We start from the raw sequence: 11,544 nt of genomic DNA, 5'->3' as shown, positions 1-11,544 counted from the left end.
ACCAATTTTGATAAGTTTTTTAAATGCATGCTGATATGACAGCTGTCACATTACAATCTAACAAAATTGTTTCAAATGAAGTTAAAGATAACTAAGCACTACTAGAGCCACTGTATGGAAAAGATGTAACACACTTCAAAACCAACCCAATATTTATACCAGAATAATTAAGACAAGGATATCCTTCAACAAAATTTAACTTTGGATGTTACACGGTTTAACGATTGACAATGAATTTTTTCATAAGAAAATAAACTGTGAAAGCTATTCTGAGTAAGAAAATACTGTTGATAAGATTGTAAAGAACTATTTTCACATTGTCTCAACAATAAGGCTCTTGAAACAGAAATCTGCCAACCTTTCAAGGACCAGCTGAAATTAATACATACCTTTGCCTAACTGACTTTATTACTACTTGCTATAATTACAACTAAGTATAGGGAAACCAAGCAGAGAAATGTTAAATGCTTAGCATACAAGGATCTAATAAAAAAAAAAAAGGAAAAAGGACTCATGGACAATAAACAGTGCCATGATTTCAGGAGGAGGGTGTATAAGTAGGATAAATGGTAAAGGAAAAAAACAATAAATTTAAAAAAACAAAGTTAATAAAAGCAGCTCTTAGAAATCACATTAAAATTAAATTAAAAACTAAACATTTCATAAAGTATCTTGTTAAAAGTTAATTTGGCAGTTTTACTTTAAAGTTGCAATTTGGAAGTCTTTCTTTACACCAACATTAAAATATCATGAAGGAAATGTCTTCCTCTGATTTGTCTCCACCCCAAATCCCCAACTCAAAAATAAAATCATATTCATGTTACCCAAAACTCAAAGTTTTCATCGGATATTTTGCCATCTCAATTAGCATTTTGGCAAGTATGCCTAACCAGAGAATATTAATTACATTTCATATGTAATTTTCCTTAAATGTATGCCAATGATTTTGCTTGGCATTCTAATAGTTTATGTATATTGCATACAGAAAATTTTATAAGAAACCATTATTTTTAGCCTGGCTGGCGTAGCTCAGTGGATTGAGCGTGGGCTGCAAACCAAAGTGTCGCAGGTTCCATTCCCAGCCAAGGTACATGCCTGGGTTGCAGGCCATAACCCCCAGCAACCGCACATTGAGGTTTCTCTCTCTCTCTCTCCCTCCCTTCCCTCTCTAAAAATAAGTGGATAAAAACTAAAAAAAAAGAAACCATTATTTTTAAATGCAACAGGGTTATAATGATGTTTAGCTTTGAGATACATAAACTATAACTTTTTAGATAATCAAAATATTACAATGAAAATAAGGTAATCTAATGAGTTAAAGTTAAAATAAAGATTTCAATTATCATGCAATCCTTATCCCCAATGGCAAAACAAAAAAGCTTCATGTTAATACAACAGTAAACTCCCAATAGTCATTATTTGCTTCTAATTTATAACAAATTCATCCTCTGCCCCTGTTTATGACAGATTCTTAAGATTTAAAGGAAAATTTCCTGTATACATATAGTACACAAACTAGGAAACATTGTATTATTAATTTTTGTATAGATGCATGACGGTGACGGTACAAAAAAAGGGAAATGTAGGTCTAACTATTTTAACTCTATGTAAAAATATACATCAGCTTATTTAAATGGAATTTTTGGTACTTAACAAACACTGAAATAGAATTATAACTTCAAATTCTGTAAATTAAGAAGCTCATATGTCATATCACCATTAAAAAATCAGCACATAATATACTAGCTAAATAAGTTAAATCTGCAGATGTCACTGGTAATATTCATCTCTTATTTCTGTGAATTCCCTAAAATATTATTTAGTGATGAAGAATACCTCAAAAGGGCAGAAATCAAGGATTATAACAAGTGAAAATGCTTAAAATAACATTTTATGTATTTGCTATGAAAAAAGTATTTCTAATGCCTACTTTTTCTTCTTTAAAGATATTTTGTTTCTTCAATCAGCACACAGAGCATTAGTGCTACCAACCTTCCCATAGCACATTATGGAAGGCCTTGGCTTCCAATGAAGTCACCCTGCAACCCCAAATTGGCTCTGCATGATTGACTATGAGTGTAAAGGAAACATGAACATTTTTCCTGCAACAAGGCTTCATACCTTTGAGAGTATCCACATTTAACCTGTGAGCTCACATCTACAGCAACAATGAACCTTATTCATCAGCTGCTGGGAGGAAATTGGTTTAATTTAGAATCATTTAAGTCAGGCCGATAGCCAATATTTCAGGTTTTGTTAAATCAAAATTTATTTCAAGGAATATGTCTAGGTGCATACCTCTTAATGGCCTAAGCTCCAAAGAGCATTCATTTAAGAATTTTAAGGCTACCTCATCTTTCAGTTTGGCTTTAGTAGAGATTCTGATGTTGATGTAACAAAGTCTTTCTGACAAAACAGCAGACTTCCTCAAATCAAGGCCATAATTTGAAACATTATACAACAATGAGATTTAAATTATGTATGGAAAGAAAACTAGAAGACTACAACGAGATATTAGAAATCTCTATGTATATCTTTAGATTCAGAAAAATATAAACATGAACCAACACTGTTCTAAGAGAGGTAATCTCTCCCCAACATTTCCAAAGGCCTGCAATGTGGTTGCTGTGATCCTAGGGCCTTGATGCCTAGACTTCTGGGTAATCACAGGGTGCAAGTAATCTATCACAACCTTATTTCTTGAGATGAACCCTTAACTACAAAGATGCACAAGGAAGTCCTCAGTTGCTCCCTCTATGGCGACAGCAACCAAATACAAAAATCATTCAGATAAATAAAACCTGAGAGGAAAAAATAGGTGGGTGCACAAAGCAGCAGTAATTTTTACTTCAGTTAACCAATCTAATGGTGCTTCCTTCTACAGGGGCTGATGATGTTCAATTAAAAAAATAGCAGAACAGCTGCCTATAAGTCCTCCTCAAGATCAACCCAGCATGTTAACTGAGGCTTACTACTTCCAGAGTCCCCAATGACAACACATGATCTGGATGACATATGAACACAGGACACATGAACAACCAAAAAATTGGCTGTTCGGCAACCTCTTCACCTACTTAAATAATTTAAAATTCGAATGTCACTTCTACTATTTTGACTATTTTACGTTGTAAATGGCTGACGGTATTGGCAAACTAACAGCACAAACAGAAAGTACAGGTGGCTAGATAATAAACTTCAACCAAAATTAGTCTTTGAGTAACTGAAATGTTACTTCATTAAGTTCTTTTTTAGGAGAAAATTCCTTAGATGTCAACACTCTTTACATGCCTTTACCCTGTGTCAAGCTAACAAAATCAATATTACTTTCAGTTTAACAAGAATTATTGGTGGCACCAAATATGAGAATGGTAGTCTGTTTTTAAAGTATAATATCATAAACAATCTTTTAAACTAACATAAGTTAAGAACTCCTAACATAATATAGGAGTTCTTAAGCCAAGCAGAAAGATGGCTAAACTTCATTTTAGACTCATGGTAACACCAAAGCATTTTTAAGACTGTCAATAAGATAAACTGAAGCTAATTATAGAAAAGGGAATTTTTTAAAAATTGACTTTTTGAGAAATTAATCTTTTTCTTAAAGAAATTGGCTCTGATTAATCAAAAGCCTGGATCAATCCTGGGACATATGAGGTCTGTCAGGAAAGAGTCCAGCCATTGTTTTCTTTCTTTCTTGTTTTTATTGTTGTTCAAGTACAATTGTCTCCATTTCCCCCCAACCACTCCCCCAACCCTAGCCATCCCCACCTCCCACCCTCGATCCTACCTGCCTTTGATTTTGTCCATGTGTCCTTTATAGCTGTTCCTGAAAACTCTTTCCCCTTTCTCCCCCATTATTCCGTCCCACCTCCCCTCTGGTTCCTGTCAGTTTGTTCTTAATTTCAGCATCTCTGATAATATTTTGCTTGCTTGTTTGTTTTGTTGTTTAGGTTCCAGTTAAAGGTGAGATCAAATGGTATTTGTCTTCCACCACCTGGCTTATTTCACTTACCATAATGTTCTCCAGTTCCATCCATGCTGTCACAAAGGTACGAATTCCTTCTTTCTTTCTGCTGCATAGTATTCCATTGTGTAAATGTATCATAGTTTTTTGATCCATTCGTTTACTGATAGGCACTTAGGTTCCAGCAGTTGGCTATTGTAAGTTGTGCCGCTATGAACATTGGGGTGCATAGGTTCTTTTGAATTGGTGTTTCAGGGTTCTTAGGGTATAATCCCAGCAGTGGAATTGCCAGATCAAAAGGCAGCTCCATTTTCAGTTTTCTGAGGAAATTCCATACTGTTTTTTACAGTGGCTGCACCAGTCTGCATTCCCACCAACAATGCACTGGGATTTCCTTTTCTCCACATCCCAGCCATTGTCAATATAATGAGAATGGTTTGTGCAACATCTGTGTAACCCGACAGCCAAGGAAAGTGAACTGGAATGTGTATGTGTGAACAATGATGGCTTCACTGTACTAGTCCGTGGAGGCGGCAGACACCACTGAATAAGCATGTGTACCATGTGGCTGTCACATTCAAAATGACTGAGTGAGTAGAGCAATGAATCTGCATCAAATTTTGTGTTAAGCTTGAACATCCCTCTATGGAAACTATTTGGATGACTCAGAAGGCCACAGCTATGGACAACTGGTGATAGGGCAGCTTACCTGCTTATGCATGAGGGCTCGTGCAGAGTTTTTTGGCTAAACATCAAATTACTCAGGTGACTCAGTCCCCCTACATCTCAGATTTAGTGCCCTGTAATTTGTGGCTTTTCCCAAAACTAAAATGACCTTTCAAAGGAAGAGATTTCAGGCCATCAATGAGAGTCAGGAACATATGACGGGACAGCTGATAGCAATTGGAGAACTGTGTGAGGTCCTCAGGTGTCTACTTTGAAGGGGACTAAAGTGTTGTTGTCCTATGTGCAATGTTTCTTGTATCTTGTATCTTCAGTAAATGTCTCTATTTTTCACAGTATGTGGCTGGATGCTTTATGGACAGACCCTGTATATGCATCGCGATGTCTACAGCAAATAGAATCTAGGAGCAGGTGCATAATAAGGATATACATATAAGACCTAAGTTTAAGAGTTAAAATTAGGAGTGTTTTATATTTAATTTAAGCTGCACAGAGAAAAAATTCAAATGTAATTTTTAAAGTAGAGATTCTTCTTGTCTTCTTTCTTTGGCATTATACCCATTAAAATTATTTTTTTTAAAAGCTAGAATGATTTAAAAGAGAGGCATCTAGTTCTATAGTAATCTGGCACATTCATGCATGAAAAAAACTCAGAAATCAAGCAAAAGATCTATAATATGCAAATATATATAAACATTTTATTTTAATAATTACTCTTTATCGCTTCAATTTAATTCATTCCATTATGAAAATGTCTTAACTGAAGAGAGAATATTTCTTCAAAACTCTAAATTAAGCAGAGCTTTATCAATTAAATTTACAGCAATACAGCCTTTAGAAATACATGATTCTTCATTTTGCAATATTTCCCCTTTAAAAATTTGTCATGGTTTGTCACAGATTTAAAATACAAGGCACCTAATGCTATGAAAGGATAATACAGTATATGTAGTGTAAGTGAACCACATTTTTTCTTAAATATTGTTTCTGAAGTCCAACCAAATTTGCATGAACATACTTTTACATAAATTAAAGATTTTTTTGTGTTAATTTGCAATATTCTACTGAACTGAAAAATAAAATCTGTACCCATTACAGGCAGCTTAATTTAGAATTTTACCTGTAAGATGCACTGATCTACATACTAAATGATTTCTTGAAAACATTTTCATAATATAGTCCAGCATTTAACAAATAATGTGTAAGGATAGTCTCCAAAACATTTAGGATTTTATCCCTTGATTACCTCAAATTATTTCATTAGCTGAATTCCTTGAGAGGTGTAAGGCAGATTGGTCCTTTAGATGGACTATGGACTGAAACTTCCTATATAGTGATAAACACACAGCTACATAGCAAAGTACTTCATTATGAAAATGAAGAAAACCGATATGAGGAAAATATATTTTAGAGTTCCAAAGAACTGAAACTGTTAATTTTCAGACTAGGCACTGAAACATTTTTCTCCAAAAACTTGCCAGAGATTGTCTCTTCGCTATACAATGTTCCATTGTCAAGCTGAAAATAAAGCAAACACAAAGTCCTCATTACATAACAACTGTCATAGCTTTAATTTTCTATAGTATATATTTTAAAAATGAAAATTATCTTGACATTGAAATATATATCAAACACAGTATATGTCTACATAAATTATATATAATTGGATATTTGCACTTGAAGCAAGTACTGAGAACTCATGAAAGTGAGTTCTACAGCAATGTCAAAGGCTTATACCTAATACTCCTTAAAGATCATGCAGTCAGTTTAATCATGGTGTATTTCACCATTACCCCTGGTGACAGAGACTCCTGCACAACCTGTCCTACTTTACTCTATTTTAGTCCACTTTCGTTAGTGTTTTCTCTCTCACCTTTAACCAGTTCTTATGTCCAAAAATATGGAAACCTTCCCTGTGGGGTGGGGGGTGACCATGAATGTGAGTATGGGAACAATGAACAATATAGTAGGGAGGGAAAATGCTTAAGTTATAACAATAAAAAGTTTTAAAAAATAACTATGTGTATATTTTTTTAATTTAAAGATGGCAAATAAACACATATTTAGTTCCACTCTGTCCCTGAAACCTCAGTAAAAAGGCAATAAAGGGATTTTTTTAAAAGAAATAAATCACACAGACAAAAAGAACAGAGAGAAGAAAATAGCAGCTAACTCTTAGCTAGCAATGAAGAAATATGACCAGATATCTCTCTAAAGTGAAGACTCAACTGAAAACAAGCAGACTGTTATAAATTTTATAGAAAAAGCAGTTAGACACTCAGATGCCTCTCTTATTTTTCACAGATGGTGCCTCTGCTCTATCCCAGGGGAAAATCTGAGGTTTATCCCCTAAAAATGGTGGTTACCTAGGGTCTCTGGATTGGGGAAATAATCACAATCCTATATGGCTCAGGTAAAAGTAACATGTGTTTAGTCATAACAATGTAAATACTGGTTACAGATCTATCCAAAATTATGCAATAACTATACTGGGGAGGAGGAAGGAATGATAAAAGTTTGGGAAACAGGCAAATAGGGTAGGAGTTGAGGATGGAGACACTTGAAAGTAATATATGTTCATTTACCATAGTGGGAAAACCAACTGAGTATGCTGAGAAACTGAGAAATCATGAAATAGAAATATAAGCATGGTACTTAGAGTGGCAGAGAAAGAAAACCAAAAGACTTGAGTAAGAGTTTAAAGTGATTCCTGAGAGTGGGAAAAGAATGAAAGCAGGGTAGATGGCACAGAGCAGGAGGAGGTGCCTTGTACAAAAAAACTTGTAGAACTCTGAACTGCGGGAATGTATAACCATCACAACAAAAGGAGAAATGACCAATCACAGCAGAACACAAAATGAAGACAATCAGCTTTAGTTTAGATGTGAATTTACCACGAAGAATTTAGTGAAGGTCAGTGAGATTGCAAGGAATTGATAGGAGTTCTTCAATGTTCTAGGTGGGCAGGGGAAACCCTGTTGTAATCAGGAAACAATTCCATCTAAATTGCCTAAAGTTATCTCAGAAGAAAGAAGCCTGAATCTCCAGAATCTCACTAATTTACTGTTACCTCTCATTCTAAATAAATAATCACTTTTGTACCTGCCAAAAATACATGTCAAATATATTTCAAGCATTCATTCAGTGAAGCATAAAATATCATATATTTTCTATCCTGTAAGAAATATAAAAGGTAATATTTCTTGAAACACTGTTAAGTGAAAAAGCATAGTCAGAGAATCAAGTTATACATTGTGTCAGTTATGGTAACACACACATGCACAGAAAAAGACTGAAATACACCAAAGTGTTACATTTTTTTCCTGAATTGTATACTCAGGGAAAAAAATGTTTCTAAAGTATATCATTAAATAAAATGAATAAAAGTAATAGTTAAAATTTGGGATCGCTTAGTTTGGGTCAGGAACTAATACTACACATGCTTCAAGTTTATGAAGTATTTACTACTTCTAACAACCTTATGAGGGAGGTTCTATTGTAACCCCATTTCACAAATAAAACTGAGACACAGAGGTTAAGAACCTTATATAAAGTCACACAGCTAGTACCTGGAGAAACTGGAATTGAAACCAAGCACTTTGACTCTGTTAGCCTCTAGGCTCTATTGACTCTCAAACAACTAATTATGGACATTCAATTCTGCATTTAAGTAATACAAAAATTTGAACCCTAGTCAATACTAATGCCAGCCAATATACAAACCTGGACTACTGACAACAGCTAACTCACGCCATCCTCCTGAGAAACACCGTGCATAGGAATAAGACTCTCACACTGTTCACTGTCCTCTGGAACCCTTTAAAACAAAGCCATAGGTAAGAAGAGCTTTAGAGCTGAAGGAAGAAACCCTTAAAAATGATCCACACAAATATCTGAAGCTATGTTGTCAGAACTAAGACTAGGGAAAAATTTCCCAGTAACTTGTCCCACGTTCTTTTTATAATAGAATGTGAAAAGCTCTTCCTCTTGAAAAAAAAAGGAAAAATATTGAAGCAATGTTATCATATTTTATTAAGAATTTATTAATATTGGTTATATTAAAACCAATAAAAGTTTTCTACATTTAAATGTTATAGCAAAACAGTAAGAACCTTGGTTTTATCTGTGAATCAAAACACTTTAAAAAAATAGTTGTGAAGAAAAAACTATTTTATCACCCAAAGGATCTGAACACTTTAATTTTACCTGGCACAGTACATTTATAAACCATAATCTTTCAACTATTCCTCACAAAATCTCTAAAAGCTAGCATGATATGATACCCAGCTTATTTAACAACTGCCTTTTAAAAATATATATTGTAATTAAACCTACCTCTGAATTCGATGTTTTCTGCATATAAAGGCAAAAATTCTTCTGATTCCCACCATCACAGGATCCCAATTATTATAATGGCATAGGAGAGTTACAATAAAAAATGAAAAAAATACAGGGACAGCGCCTGCAAAAAATAACCAGGAAAACTGCACCTAAAAATAAGAGATAGGAAAAAAACTCCACAGTTATCATGAAGACAATTTTCCCCTTTAATGTATTTTCCATTCATGAAAAGTTGCAGGAATAAAACAAAATACCAAGAAAATAATACTAAGCACTGACAGTACACTACTAAGTAAATTAGTATTAAATATAAGGATTCAGGACTTTAACATACTAACCACTTACATAAATTACCAATAAAAACATTTCTCACTTGGAAAACAGCCTAAAGGAAAGCCAGGAAGGCCTGCTTTGCATTCATTAGTCATAGTATGCTGGGAACAGAAACTTATGAAACTTTAAGCTTTTTCTTACACATTAAGTTTCCCATTTCTTCTTTACTGATTACTGCTTATTCTCAAGTTGATCCCTCTCTTCAGTTTCTGAAGTCATCGTCAAAAACTCACATTAAAAACATGTTATGCTCTAGTTGTGGTATGTTGTGTTGTTATAGTTCTTTTCATATGACGGTATTAAAAACAGATGAAATTCAACTGAATTTTTTCTAAACCTTCTATCAACAATTTGTAACAAACTCTAATCCTCACACTTAAAACAAGCTTGATTATCTAGTAACAAATGAAAAAACTCAAAAGGAAATTGTGACTAAGTAAAGTAAAAACTATAAATAGAAATACTTTTACTAAGAAATGTGAGCCATAGAAGAGAAACGGTAAGCCAAGCCTCAGTTGGTGCAGAGCCCTAAAGCATCACTAAATCTGACCTGCCAATTCATCACTTTATCAGAGTTGTCAAGAATATTAAAATAAGAGATACATAAAGTTAACCCCCCCTCAAAATCATTCTTCTCTTTCAGTAGTTTAGCTTTACCACATTCACCTAAGATAAAGAAAACAAAACAAAAAAAACTCTGTCAAAGAAGCCTGCACTGATGAACTACTACTGGTACTCGACTACAACACAATGGTGGTTTGCTTTCAAAATAATGACAAAAACAGTAACTCCAGCCTTTAAAATAAGGAGGAAAAACTACTTGTCCTCTTTAAGGGTTAAGAAAAACAAGGTTTAGAATCATAGACAAGACTCCCTCTGGTGGGAAACATACACTATTTCATTTCATAGCACCACTAGAGCAAAGGGGTTTTGTGAGAATAATGTTTCTACAAGGGACTCACAATGCATAACACATGAATAATCACTAGCAAATTTTAACACGTACAACCTGCTTGTACTGTACACAAACGCAGGTTGACTCGGCCTAAGAACACCCAGGAAAGCTCAGTCGGTAAAAGAAAATAAAAAGCCTTCATGTTGCGATCAAACTATTGGTATAACAAATTCTTGGAACATTTGCCAGCCTACTTAATAATCTAGAAAAACCATAATGTGCTTAAATAACCCAAGACCACAAAAGTATGAAAAACTTAAGACTAATAGGAGTTGAAACTGAAGATCTAGTTGACAGAATGACTTCATGAATATTCAACTAAAAACCCCATTTTATAACTGAATTAAAGCAAACTTTATAAAGGTAGATAAAACCTTAGATGACTTTTAAAGGCAAATTTCACATTTAACAAAGCAGGTATGTGTTACCACATAATAAAAAAACTTCTAATTTGACTTTCAAGAAGCTAGGAAGACAATTTTTTAAAATGAAGACAGTTATTAACAAAGAAAATCGCCTACATAAACAAAAAATGTCTAATTCCTAAATATATCTGAATATAAATCTGAATATACAACCCATGAACATGAACTAAGAGAGGGAATGCAGGTGGGAGTGGGGTACAGGGCATAGGGAATAAAGGGGAGAAATGGGACAACTATCATAGCATGATCAATAAAATATATTAAAAAATATATCTGAAAACAACCAGGGATGATTCCTAATATATAAAATATCAATTATATATCAATTATAAATAGGTTAAAGCAATCAATTTGCTTTAAGCACAATAAGTATTATTAATAAATGCTAAAATTTCAGAAACTACATATAAACATGTTTGGCTAAAAGAATAAAAAACCCTATGAAAGCAGATTTCTCCTGCCATGGTACAGCTCTGGCACATAGCCTGCTACTTTCCAGAAGGTATCTTCCTCCCCTCAATTCCCAAAAGAGACTCCACCTATTCATTTAAATGGTTGCCTAATAATATATGTGAAGACAATCAAGAAAAGACTATTTGGTTATATTATTCTAATTAATGGCATATATATATTTTTTCCTTTTCTTGTGTTTTGCCTTCATCTTAAAATATTTGACTAAACAGATTATAAAATTATTTAATAATGTCTCCTGTGACAATTCTTTTTTTATAACACCCTAAAATTAACCATCAGTCTTTATTTTTCAAATCTATAAAAGCTGATGTTTCAAAATACCAGGAAAGTTCATTACTGCAGTGGTCTACCCAAACCCTCTAAGAAGC

The 11,544-nt window shown here is 33.8% G+C and overlaps 1 protein-coding gene across 3 annotated transcripts in view; it reads right to left on the bottom strand.

The window, feature by feature from the left end:
* Positions 1-5,334: 5,334 nt before the first annotated feature.
* SLC35F5 (solute carrier family 35 member F5) overlaps positions 5,335-11,544 on the bottom strand; it is a 42,511-nt gene continuing 36,301 nt past the window's right edge. For 2 of the 3 annotated variants that reach the window (XM_036023646.1, XM_036023645.1), the window contains 3 exons: positions 8,984-9,138; positions 8,372-8,465; positions 5,405-6,166 (listed from right to left, as the gene is read on the bottom strand). In XM_036023646.1, coding sequence (XP_035879539.1) covers positions 8,390-8,465; positions 8,984-9,138 — 231 coding nt within the window. In that variant the 3' untranslated portion in view covers positions 5,405-6,166; positions 8,372-8,389. Of the gene's footprint in view, positions 6,167-8,371; positions 8,466-8,983; positions 9,139-11,544 lie in introns of all 3 variants that reach the window. The other variant, XM_028509218.2, reaches the window with a different exon arrangement.

Source organism: Phyllostomus discolor, chromosome 4 (assembly GCF_004126475.2).
Source record: "Phyllostomus discolor isolate MPI-MPIP mPhyDis1 chromosome 4, mPhyDis1.pri.v3, whole genome shotgun sequence".
NCBI lineage: Eukaryota > Metazoa > Chordata > Mammalia > Chiroptera > Phyllostomidae > Phyllostomus > Phyllostomus discolor.
This window is presented reverse-complemented; position numbering and strand designations above follow the sequence as displayed.